The 13,388-nt window shown below is 41.3% G+C and overlaps 1 protein-coding gene across 10 annotated transcripts in view; it reads left to right on the top strand.

Moving 5' to 3' along the window:
- UIMC1 (ubiquitin interaction motif containing 1) overlaps positions 1-12,667 on the top strand; it is a 108,511-nt gene extending 95,844 nt beyond the window's left edge. For all 10 annotated transcript variants that reach the window (XM_089335107.1, XM_070076435.2, XM_089335108.1 and 7 more), the window contains 5 exons: positions 6,157-6,235; positions 8,283-8,454; positions 10,211-10,274; positions 11,322-11,364; positions 12,201-12,667. In XM_089335107.1, the coding sequence (XP_089191233.1) occupies positions 6,157-6,235; positions 8,283-8,454; positions 10,211-10,274; positions 11,322-11,364; positions 12,201-12,411 (569 nt within the window). In that variant the 3' untranslated portion in view covers positions 12,412-12,667. The remainder of the gene's footprint in view (positions 1-6,156; positions 6,236-8,282; positions 8,455-10,210; positions 10,275-11,321; positions 11,365-12,200) is intronic.
- The last annotated feature ends 721 nt before the right edge of the window (positions 12,668-13,388 follow it).

Genomic DNA, 13,388 nt, shown 5'->3' with positions numbered 1-13,388 from the left:
TTTTTCAACATACATTTTCTATGAACTTTTTTAAGACTGCACATACAAGGGAACCATGATAGAATAGTCTTGAAAAAGAATAAAGTTCAGAGTTCATACTTTGAAATGTTATGACTTACTAAATCAAGACAGTGAAGTGTTGGCATAACTACAGATACATAGATCAAACACAATTGAGGACCTAGAAATATGCTTGTTAACCATTGATTTTTGACAAGGATCTCATGACCATTAATGGGGGAAATAGTCTTTTTCAATAAATAGCGTCATGATAACTGAAGATCCAAATCTACCATTCACTGTATACAAAAAAATGGATCAAAGTCCTCAGTATAAGTTCTTAAAGTTTTATAAACTTCTAAAAGGCATATAATACAAGGACCTTATATATGGCAATGGATTCTTATCTAACACCAAAAGCAAAAGCAACCAAAGGGGGGGGAAAAACAGGTAAATTGTACTTCATCAAAATTTAAAGCTTGTTTATTGAAGGGTGTTATCAAGGAAATGAAGACAACTTACAGAATGGGAAGAAATATTTGCAAATCATATATTGATAAGAATTTGGTACCTAGATATATAAAGAACTCTTACTACTCAACAGTAAAAAAGCAAAACAGCCCTATAGAAAAATGGGAAGTGAACTTGAGTAGATTTTTCTCCAAAGAAGATGTTCAGATGTCCAATAAGCGGGTGGGCATTGTGGCACAATGAGTTAAACCACCACTTCTGATGCTAACATCCCATATTGAAGTGCTGGTTCAAGTCCTGGCTGTTTCACTTCTGATCCAGCTCCACCTGAAAAAGCAGTGGATGATGGCTCAAGTTCTGGGGCCCCTACAACCCTTGTGGGAGGCCAGGATGGAATAGAATTCCTGGCTTCTGGCTTTGGCCTGGCCCAGAGCTGCCCATTGTGAGCATTAGGGGACTGAACCAGCAGATGAAAGATCTTACTTTTGGCCTGCGCCACGGCTCACTTGGCTAATCCTCCGCCTGCGGCGCCGATACTCCCGGTTCTAGTCCGGATTGGGGGGCCGGAATCTGTCCCAGTTGCTCCTCTTCCAGCCCAGCTCTATGCTGTGGTCTGGGAGTGCAGTGGAAGATGGCCCAAGTCCTTGGGCCCTGCACCCGCATGGGAGACCAGGAGAAGCACCTTTATTTATTTATTTTTTGACAGGCAGAGTGGACAGTGAGAGAGAGAGAGAGAGAGAGAGACAGAGAGAAAGGTCTTCCTTTACCGTTGGTTCACCCTCCAATGGCTGCTGTGACTGGCATGCTGCAGCCGGCGCACCATGCTGATCCGAAGCCAGAAGCCAGGTGCTTCTCCTGGTCTCCCATGCGGGTGCAGGGCCCAAGGATTTGGGCCATCCTCCACTGCACTCCCGGACCACAGCAGAGAGCTGGACTGGAAGAGGGGCAACCGGGACAGAATCCAGTGCCCCGACCGGGACTAGAACCCGCTGTGCCAGCGCCATAGGTGGAGGATTAGCCTATTGAGCCGCGGCGCCGGCCCTATGCTTTTCTAAAAGCAGATTTGTATTGCATTCCTTGTGCTTTTTTTTTTTCAGCTTTATGACCTTGATCAGGCTATTTAATATTTTATCATTCATAAAATATAGAGATACTGGTATGTGCTTGCAGGATTATTGTAAAGATTAGAGAGATTATGTTTATAAAACTTCTAACACAGAGTAAGTCCCCATAAAAGATCTTTTTCTCCCAGAATCCATTGATATATTTAATTTGGCAAATACTTATTAGCATCTAATCTGTGCTACATTACTGTGGATGCTGAAGGGATCGACAAAACAAAACCCAGAATCTCTCAATTCAGGAAGTTGAATGTTATAGAAGGCAGTCTTGACATATAAATGAATCATAACCAATGCTCAGGACAGTAGAGATAAATATAAAGTGCTAGAAGCAATTAATTTTTTGTAGTCCTGTCTGCGGAGTGATTCCTAAATATTTTCTTTGAAAAAATACTTGGTAGCTAAGATGGGGGCCAAAGATAAAGGAAGGGAAAAAAAACTTAAAGTGATCTTTAAGGTACCAGTCTTTTAAGATTGATTTCAGCAAGGTACTTGATAAAATCTCTCTTGAAGTCCTTGTACATAAATTGGAGAAGTGTAGGCTGGCTGATAGAATAAGAGATCGATTTAAAGCTGATTCTACAACTGTGTTCTGAATGTTTTTCTCCTGGCATTGTAGAACAATGGATTAAGCTGCTACCTGCATATCAGCATCCTTTATGGGTGCCAGTCTGAGTCCCAGCTGCTCCACTTTCAATCCAGTGCCCTCTAATGCACTTGAGATAGCAGTAGAACATGGTCTGAGTACTTGGGCCTTGCCACCCATGTGGGAGACCCAGATGAAGCTCTAGATTCCTGACTTCAGCCTAGCCAGGCCCCAGCCATTGCAGCCATTTGGAGAATGAACCAGAGAAGGGAAGATCTCTGGCTCTCCCTCTGCCTCTATAATTGCCCTTCAAATAAATAAATAAATCTTTAAAAAAAAAATGAGTACCTATAATCTGCCCTCCACTACATCCCCACCTTTTAATTTTTAATTCAACAGTACCAAACAGTATACAGTGAAAAATATGTCTCTCTCCTCTTCCAGTCCCTGGAAAGGGACACACATCCTTGTCATCTTCCCCAGAGGCAAACACAGTCATTAGTTGCTTGTGCCCAGGAGCTTGTTTTTCAGTGCACATCTCAGTACACTTTATACTATAATTATTTTTTAAAGATGTATTTATTTATTTGAAAGAGTTACACAGGGAGAGAAGGAGAGGCAGAGAGTGAGAAAGAGAGAAGTCTTCCATCTGCTGGTTCACTTCCCAATTGGCTGTGACAGCTGGAACTGTGCTGATCTGAATGCAGGAGCCATGAACTTCTTCCAGGTCTCCCATGCAGTTACAGGGGCCCAAGGACTTGAGCCATCTTCTACTGATTTCCCAGGCCACAGCAGAGAGCTGGGTCAGAGGTAGAGCAGCTGGGACTCGAACTGGTGCCCATATGGGATGCCAGCACCACAGGCGGCGGCCTCACCCATTACGCCACTGCACTGGTCCCTGTGCTATAGTTATTTGAGTGGGTATTATGTCTGCCTTAGGAAACTGTAACTTCCTTAAGAGCAAGAACCCTGCCTCTTCTCCAGATTATTTGCACATTGAAAATTCTCAATAAATATTTGCTAAATCAGTTATTTAAGGAAAAGATGGACCAGGAGAAGATAAGCTTCTGTAGTAACAAGTCACAGTTTTCTGTCCTTGGCTGCATCCTTTACAATCATTTTTCACCAGTGACTTGGATGAAGATATAGAAAACATTTTCTTATCATATATGAAGATAGCACAGAGTTGGAAAAGAGAACCTATAACATCAGCTAACAGTCAAGACTGTAGATAATCTCAACCAGACTGGAATGTTCAGTTGAAAAGAACAGGACCGAGTATAAAGTCCAGTGTTTTGAGGAAGAAAAATACCCAGCAATCTGTTCACCAGTGTATAGAATTGAGAGACTTGTCTTGATAACATTTAATTTGAAGATGATTTGGGAGAGTAAGGGGTGGAGCTTAATTGTTTTTAAGCTCAGTCTAAGCAACAGTATGCCCTGATTATTAATAAATTAAATACAGCCTTGACTGAATTAGTGGAATGTGATTCCAAATGGAATAGTTCATGATTCTTCTATTCTCTTTACTGGTCAGACTGCTTGTTAAATATTGGGTTCAGTTTGGGGTGCCACATATGTAAAGAAAAACTGACAGACTAGAATATGCTTAGAAGAGGTTAACAAGGAAGGTAAAACATTGATGACAAAGATTATATGTCCTGACTTTACTACTTACCAGTTGTGCCTAATGAAATCAATCTCGTGCATTTTATTCCCATACATTTAAAAGAGGGGAAAGTAATAATACCAAGTGGAAGGATGATCATAAAGATTGGAGCTAATCAAAGTCTTCAAAAGGCTCTGCAATCCAAGTGTTTATATAGATGGGCTTAATGAATAGTTATGGACTGTCCTTTGAAGGGGGTTACATTTTAGTGGGGCAGATAACTGAGTAAATCCAGGATTATAATGTAGCTTGTTAAATATCTAAGAGCTAACTTATGGAAAGGGTGGTAAATACATTCATAAGACCTCCAGTACATGCAGGTTGAGCCAGGCTAGGCAAACCTAGGGCCAGCTGTGGACCAAATCCTACCAGATACCTGTTTTTAGTTTTGCTGGCACACAGCCACACCCATTTGTTTACATATAGCCTATAGCTGCTTTCCTATTACAATACAGAGTTGAATAATTATGATAGACCATGTAGTCTACTGAGCCCAAAATACCAGCAAACTATATGGTTTGCGTACCCCTGAACAAGATGGATGCTCGATAGCCTATTTCATGAACTGGTAACATTTCTACGCTCTCTGTTGTAGGGGTTTCGAGGAGAAGGCTACAAGGGTTTGATGTGAAATGGTCATACTTTCAGGTTTTTTGTTTGTTTTGCAGTTACAAGAAATGAAGACTGAAAAACACTTGATTAATAACTTCCAAAATCCCTTAAGAGACTATGATTTTATAACATTTAACAGACACGTTTCGATATGAGATGATGTGTTTTGTTTATCCTCTGGGCTAAAGCCATCTCTACCCCCTAGAATTGGGAGGTGGTCATAGTGTAGTGGAGAAGACTGCTTGTGTTAACTATTCTGAACTGTTATAACTGTTCACTTGTAACTGGAATACTTTCCTTTTTATTTTTTTAACGATTTGTTTATTTGAAAGGCAGAGTTGGAGAGACAGAGAGAGAAATCTTCCATCTACAGGTTCACTCCCCAAATGTCCCAAGACCAGGGCTGAGCCAGGCTTCAGCCTGGAGCCTGAACTCTGGGTCTCCCACAGGGTGGCAGAGGCCCAAGCACTTTGGCCATCTTTGGCTTCTCAGGTGCATTTGCAAGGAACTGGATTGGAAGTGCAGCAGCTGGGACTTGAACTGCCATCCATATGGAATGCCGGTAGGCAGGTGGCTGCTTAGACTGCTGTGCTACAACACCGGCCCCTCAATGCTTTTCAGCCTTTCATAGATTGGAGCTTATGTAGATATTCAGATGTAGCTATCATTACTATATTTTGTAGAGTTCTTCTTTGGAATGTGTGTCATACCAGATGATAGAATTTTTTTTAAAGATTTTATTTATTTATTTGAGAGGTAGAGTTACAGATAGAGACACAAAGAGAAAGGTCTTCCTTCTGTTGATTCACCCCCAAAATGGCCACTTCGGCCAGAACTATGCTGATCAGGAGCCAGGTGCTTCCTCCTGGTATCCCATGCGGGTGCAGGTGCCCAAGCACCTGGGCCATCCTTCACTGCCTTCCCGGCCCAAAGCAGAGCGCTGAACTGGAAGAGGAATAGCCAGGACTAGAACCCGGTGCCCATATGGGATGCCAGCGTCGCAGGCAGAGGATTAGCCAAGTGAACCATGGCGCTGGCCCCCAGATGATAGAATTTTGACTAGGAAAGTATAAATCCCTCCCTTGAGTGCTGCAAGTTGGTAGTACCAAAAAAAAGCCTTTCTTGGTTGTGAACTAGATCTTTAGATCTCATGGCTTACCAATTAGGGAAATACCTTGAGGCAGGCAGTTTTGGTACATATATTATAGGCATTAGTCTTTTTTTTTTTTTTTTTTTTTGATACAGTTAGAGAAAGAAAGGTCTTCCTTCAGTTGGTTCACCCACCAAATGGCCGCTACAGCTGGCGTGCTGTGCCGATCCAAAGCCAGGAGCCAGGTGCTTCCTCTTGGTCTCCCGTGTGGGTGCAGGGCCCAAGGACTTGGGCCATCCTCCACTGCCCTCCGGGCCACAGCAGAGAGCTGGACTGGAAGAGGAGCAACCGGGACAGAATCCGGCGCGCAGGCGGAGGATTAGCCCAGTGAGCTGCAGCGCCAGCCTATAGGCGTTAGTCTTAAGTTGAGGCTTCTGAGTGCACTTCTCCCAATGGAGTAGGGGTTTAAACTTTGTTTCTTCCTGTACATTTTGTCTTTTGTGTTCAGAATCTACCCCAGCTAACAATACACATTTTTTTCTTCCCCTTCCCTCCTTTCCCATCCCCTTCTCTTCCCTCCCCTCCCCTTCCTTCCCCTAATTGGAAGTGTTGACTCGGAGACAAAAAGAGGCCAAGAGCAAAACTGACAGTGGGACAACTACTCAGACTTCCCTAGGCGTTGACAAGTAAGTGTGGTGTGTTCACGGAGCTCTTGTTTAATATACCATTGCTTGGACCAAATAAAGACATAAGTTCCTATCTTATGCTCTGTTTCTTTGGCTTTGACAATCACTTTATTGCTTGGATAGTCAAATTTCTTTTTATTTTTCTTATTCCCATTTTATGTTCAGTGTTGGTGCTCTGTGTCTCTTATAACTAATTCTGTCACCCATTCACTTCCACTTCCACATTAGGTTTCTGTTTTCTTTAAATTTACATATTGGTATTTGGTGCTTTGGGGAAGCAGTGAGCGTTTTGCTGTGTAATCATAGAGAAATTGAGTTGTGAAAGGTTGGACAGTACTTTTATCGAAGACTTCCATTTGCTGTGGGCTGCAGGCGGAACCCAAAAAGCCTCATTTCAGAGGCAGGGGTCAGGTGTAGGTACTGCCTCCTGAGACTAGAGCCATGATCAACAGTAAGTTAGAACAGTTGGTTGCTAGGCAGAAACTTCTATCTTTGAAACTTGTATTCTCAATCCTAAATTTCAGGGCTGCCTTCCCTACTCCTCCTCCTGCAATGTAGACATTCCTTTAAGGTTGTATTCCTCATGTTATAGTGCAGTAATTTTTTTTAAGCATTTCTATGTCCCTGGCTAGACTGTGAGTTATTTGAAGGCAGATACTTCCTGTCATTCATGTTTTTATCTCTAGCATCTAATAAAATGCATCTGAGACAGCAGTAACAATAGTAGCTGTTTGTTTCTTAATACTACGTGCCAGTCATTATGCCGTGTGTTATTTACCTTATGACTCTCACATTAGTGGGTAAATTGATTATTATTTCTTTCTTTTAAAAATAAACTGTAGAAAAATTATAGGTGATGACTGGTTAAGGCCAGATGTCCAGTAGAAACAGTATCTATTTGACTCTAAAATTCCTGCTCCTGTTGCAGTGCTGTCTCTTATGCAGTACAGAATTAATAAATATTTTCTGTATTGACGAACATTGGAAGGTATACTGGTCTGGGTTTTCTCATAAGGCAAGAGTTTTGCTTGCATTCTTCCATATAATTAAGTCCTTGGGAGACATGTATTTTGCCTATTTTAAAGACCTCCAGAAAAATTTTTACTTAGAGCTAATCCAAGTCTCTCTTGCTGTAGTTACTGAACAGTAATGGCTGGAAAGAGAAGTCTAAGAAGCATGCATTAGAAAGTTTTCTTTAGCTTCTTAAAAATAAGATGCTGTTAAGAGTCAGGCAGATTTGGGTTCTGACACTTAACTAGCTATAGGATTTTGGGGAGAAAAGTTCCTTCCTAATAGAGCTTATTAGAGTTAATTGAGAAATTGTGTTTAAGGGCCTACCAGAGAGTCTCACCACAGAGAAAATACTTAATACAAGTTCATTTCCTTTCTTTTCCCCTAGTAGTTTCATTTTCACTAATACTCAGCAATCCTTATTTCAAAGTCACACATTCCTCTCTTTCTCCAAACTCTGCTGTTATAAAAAGATAAAAAATATCTGTGTGTGAAATTAAGCAAAAGCCTCTGGCAGAACCACATGTTTTAGTAACTTCCTAGTTGATGTTGCAGGTTGTAGAATTAAGGAAGTCAGCATATAGACAGACTTGATTTACTAATCAGACAAGTTCATCCAGCCTGGTAAAAATGTCATCTTGATTTAATGCTCTTGGTACTCCTTTTTCTGATGAAATTTTAACTTCTTCTTGAAAAAACTGTTACACTTAATTTCATAAGAGTTTGACAGAATATTTTATGTCTGAAGAGCAATCAGCATTGTTCGAGATAGTTAGAAGAGCTATTTCATTACCATCCCACTGCTCCAACAGCAGGGTACAGAGATACAGCCAGAAAACTGCTAATCACTCAGTCCTTTTGATTGGCATCAGGTTAGTTTTATTGGTGGTCCTGCTGAGCAAATCTACATTGGTTGACATGTCTTGTTGCAGAATAACTTTGAGACATGGAAACACAAATTGAGACATATCCAGGAGCCAAGAGGCAAAAGCAAATCTTAAAGCTGCTTTTTCTCCCTCTCTTTCTGATTTGCTAGAAATGAGAAGTGTTACCTCTGTAAATCCCTGGTCCCATTCAGAGAGTATCAGTGCCACGTGGACTCCTGTCTCCAGCTTGCAAAGGGAGACCAAGGAGATGGGCCTGAAGGGAGTGGTAGACTGTATTCCCCTGTGGAGGGGAAGCGGCAGCAGCGGCTGAGGAACCCAAAGGTATGTGTGGAAAAATTACCTAATCTTCTTGATTCTCAGTTTTTAAGAGACCACAGTTCTGCTGTGGGCTTTTTCCCCTCTTTCCCTCCTCATCTACCTTCTGTTTATTTTGAAGCAAAATTTATGCCTTTTAAAGATTTTTTTCTTTTAATTCCAAAAGTAGTACATGTTCATTGTAGAAAATAAATACACAAAGTTAAAAAATATAAAGAATAAAGAGAAATTATCACCCTCAATTTAGCTACTCAGCAATAGCAGCTTTTAATATCTTGGCCCTTTTTTTTAATAATCTTTGTGCACTTTTAATATAATTGACACTGTTCTCATTTCCTCTTTTTCTCACCTTCTCTCCATGTATATACAGTATGTACTATAAATACATAAATATTTGTATAGTTGTGTATATAAATATATACATGTGTGTGTATGTGTATATACACACACGCTATGTATAGCTTTGTTATATATAGTTTCTCTGTGTGTTTATAGTTTCTATCTTGGATTTATAAAAACTGAAGGTATAGCATAAATATCTTTCTGAGTTTATTTTTAAAATTATTGTTGAGTTTTTATCACATAGATGATTGCTTAAACCATTCTCACTTTATTGGACATTTAGATTCTTTACATTTCTTCAGTATTGTAAGACTATGTTTAAGACATTAATCAAGCCGGCGCCGTGGCTCAATAGGCTAATCCTCCACCTTGCGGCGCCGGCACACCGGGTTCTAGTCCCGGTTGGGGCGCCGGATTCTGTCCCGGTTGCCCCTCTTCCAGGCCAGCTCTCTGCTATGGCCAGGGAGTGCAGTGGAGGATGGCCCAGGTGCTTGGGCCCTGCACCCCATGGGAGACCAGGAAAAGCACCTGGCTCCTGGCTCCTGCCATCGGATCAGCGCGGTGCGCCGGCTGCAGCGGCGGCCATTGGAGGGTGAACCAACGGCAAAGGAAGACCTTTCTCTCTCTGTCTCTCTCTCTCACTGTCCACTCTGCCTGTCAAAAATAAAAAAATAAAAAAAAAAAAAGACATTAATCAGTCTTTGTAACATTGATTATATCCTTAGATCTCTTAAAGTGGAATCTATAAAGTTTCTTGAAACATTCTGCCAAATTACTTTTCACTCTGCTGGAAACATAACATGAAATCGGCTCTGTTGAACTCCTTGTAAGCATAGCCTTGGGACAATACAAAACCTAGGCCCTAGTAGGCCTTATGATTAGAGATAAGGAAGAGCAAGTCTTGGCTTAGAGATCAAAGATAAAGCAGCAGCTCCATTTTCTCTAGGGTTCTAACATAGCAGTCCGTCACTTTACACACGAAGATGAGAAGCCATTGTCATGCCAGAGAACAGGACTGTCCTTAGGAGTGGGGGGAACTCTGAGCTGGTGATTTGGAATTGGGGTTTTTAAGTGTGACCAATGCTGTAGAGCCAGTTTGTGCTTCTGGTATTGTTGCCTAAAGAAGCTATCTTGAAACTTGTTGCTATTATAAATCTCTCATTGGTCAGAGACTGCTATTCTATAGTGTGATTGGTGGACGGTTTTGGCTTGATTCTGTTACCTATTGTTGAATAATATTCTTGTCATAGACATATGATTTCTTCATTGCAGTTTGGTTTTTCATTTGTATACCCTCATTTATTAGAAAACAAGACTTTCCTAGAGCTATGCTCCCACATCCTATGGAACCAGGTATGGTCTGTTGTATTGTGGACTCCCTACCAAAAAAGTAATTCTTTCACTGATTTCTCTGTCACAGGAAAAAGGCCACAGTGAGGGCCGACTCCTCAGTCTCTTGGAACAGTCAGAGCATAAGACTGCAGGTGAGGACTCCAGGACCAGGTTTTTGGGCTTCTGCGTAAGGTCTTCCAGTAGAAATAGCCACTGCCAACACTTTGACTATTTGTTGGGTTATGTGAGTGCCCATTTGACTCAGTCTTCCAGCTTTTGAGATTCAACCTAGATGATCTCTCCTTAAGGAAGATACCCTTTTGTACTTGTTGTGTGTTTCATTTCAGGCTTTATAAAGCCTGGGGTGAGACTACCTGTTGAACTGGGAAAAAAACATTCCCAAATCCCATGGGAATGACAGAGGCCCTCTAAGTATATCTTTTGAAGGATCAAGCATGAAAAACCAGGCGTGTAGGCATTACAGACTGCTCCTGATGTTTTGTGTCTTTCATATATTACTTTCAGCTTAGTATCCCAGCCTATGTTCCTGAGGGATTGTAGGAAATAACTACATTTCTTTGTGCGCAGTAGTTATGGGGCAGCAGTAGAGAGTATTGATCAAGAGCATTGCCTACATGGGAACACCAATTTTATAGTCTGTAAGAATTAGACCTAGTAAAGCTCCATGTGTATTCTGTGGCATAAGTAAGTTCTAGATAATAGCTGCTATTATTATTGTTATTATTAATTACTTTTGTTAAAATTCACTAGATGCAGAGAGAAGAGGAGCTCTTGCTCAAGCCTAGTGAGATTTGATTATCTAGTTCTAACAGTTCATTCCTACCAAGCAATCTAAATCTGTGGTGCCTTCTGATGACTAAAAAAAAAAAAAAAAAAAAAGCAAACTCTCCAAACCTTGTATCCTGCTGCCTGTAGATCAATAGGTTGTAAATCTCTGCAGGTGGCAGATCTGGCAGCGTCTTGCTCCTCAGGTCCAGATTTGAAGTAGATTTATTCAGAGGTTTTTCATTTCAAAGTGGTCATACCTCTGTTAGTTAGCCTGTTGGGTGCTAATGCTCACATTCCATTGGCAATGGGCTGTTGAAAGAAGTACCTAGAACACAGGAAGCACTAGAGTGGTGACAGGTGGTGTGACTACAGCACTTAGCCAGCATTGTGACTTTCTCTCTCTATTACAGATGCAGAGATAAAGACCGAGTCTTCAAAAACAGGAGCCTTCAGGTGAATTGGGATATACTCTGAAGTGTAGCTGTCAGCAGTTCTAAAAAGCACAGCCCTGTCCTGTGTTCTGTGTGGAGTGCGATATTCACACTGTAGAACTATTGTGACCTCTCCTTCTCTGTGTAACTCTCGGGTCCCCCACATACCTGGGCTATATATTAAATGGCCAGCTCAGTGGACTTATGGTGTTAAAACAGCAGAGCGAATGCCATGTCTTACTCCGTACCTCTTTATTTTTAGCCAATCTAGTCCTCTGACCTAGATTTTAGTTGGCTTAGGATTGGGGTCTGAATCCTCATTCTCTGAATACCTAACTGTGTAGTTTTAGGTATATAATTTACAAATGTCCTTATCTATGAAAGTGAAATGAAGTACTTATCTGGTTGGATTATTACAAAGATCATGTGTACTGGGGCCGGCGCCGTGGCTCACTTGGCTAATCCTCTGCCTGCGACACCAGCATCCCATATGGACGCCGGATTCTGTCCCGGGTGCTCCTCTTCCAGTCCAGCTCTCTGCTGTGGCCCGGGAGGGCAGTGGATGATGGCCCAGGTGCTTGCATCCGCGTGGGAGACCAGGAGGAAGCACCTGACTCCTGGCTTCGGATCAGCATAGCTCTGGCTGTAGCAGCCATTTGGGGGGTGAACCAACGGAAGGAAGACCTTTCTTTCTGTCTCTCTCTCTCACTGTCTAACTCTATCTGTCAAATTAAAAAAAAAAAAGATTATGTGTACTAAGTGTACTAATAATATGTATAAAAAGCTCTGGCAGAGTGGGTAGCATACCCTTGGTGTATATTAGGCATATATTGAATCTGAACTTTCCCTTCTCTACAGGGTGCCCTCTCCAGAGGTGGAAGAGGCAGGCTGCAGCAGAGCAATGCAGAGTTCCCTCACCAATTTTGACTTAAATGAATCTCCCATCAAGTCTTTTGTTTCCATTTCAGAAGCCACGGATTGCTTAGTGGACTTTAAAAAGCAACTTTCTGTCCGCTCAGGTAGCCGGACAAGGACCAAAGCAGGCAGAGGAAGAAAGAGAAAATCCTGAATTTCTAGAGTTCCAAGGTTGACGAAACCATTAGCAATAGGGGTGGGCCATGTTCATGAAGCCATTGTGGCCTCCAGTTTATTGTTGACCAAGTTTCAGCCCTGCAGTTTTCATCACCAGCACCTACTCAGCATCCTGGTTTTTATGTTTTCTATGATCTATACAGACAACTGTGTGTAGTGTTCTGTTTTATAACAATCTTTTGAATTTATCTACAGTTAAAAGAAAATTTAAATATATTTATGTTTGTATGAAATCTTATTTCTATAGATGGAGATTTTCCTTTTTCCGCCTTATTGCAGTTTTGGGGTACAGATATTTTAATTGTAGGAGTAGTTCTCAGACTCATGAATTACCTGTTCTGAATGAATTCCATTACTGATTTTTTTTACATACCACCTATATTCAGTTAATGTGTAGTGCACAATTCTGAATATCGCAGGGATACTCCCTTGACTGTTTCTGACATCATTCTGAAAGTTGCCAGGGGCACTGGATCCTGCTACTTACTCTATCCCTACTCTTTGACCTTTTACTTTATTTTGCTGTCCTCATCCAATTAAGGATCCAAGCCAGAACATAGACCTTTTGAGGTCCTACTATTCTCAGGAATTTGTAAGTGAATACTGTTATTATTTCCTGTGCAATTATTTTTCCTAAATAGATTAGCCAATGGGGATTCCAGGAATATTCATCTGTTCAAACCAAGATTGATAGTTTTGTTGCAGAGGTCATAAGCAGTAACAAGAAATAGGTTCTATTTCAGTAACATTACTAGAATAATACATGTTCTTCACCACACTGCCTGGGAGCTTCGGTGCAGAGCTGAGCTGTGCTCTGTTTCAGTGCATAGACATACTTGAGAGGTGAGAGGATATTAAATGGCAGAAACAACTACCCGAGGGAGAAGATCCAACAAGGATATTAAGAAAACTGTGGCTCACACTGATTTGAAGATATATTGAGAGATGGTAGGA

The sequence above is a fragment of the Oryctolagus cuniculus genome, chromosome 6 (assembly GCF_051225735.1).
Source record: "Oryctolagus cuniculus isolate XC-2025 breed Fujian yellow rabbit chromosome 6, ASM5122573v1, whole genome shotgun sequence".
In the NCBI taxonomy this organism is placed as follows: Eukaryota; Metazoa; Chordata; class Mammalia; order Lagomorpha; family Leporidae; genus Oryctolagus; species Oryctolagus cuniculus.
The sequence above is the reverse complement of the archived record's forward strand: the minus strand, read 5'-3'. Positions and strand labels throughout refer to the sequence as shown.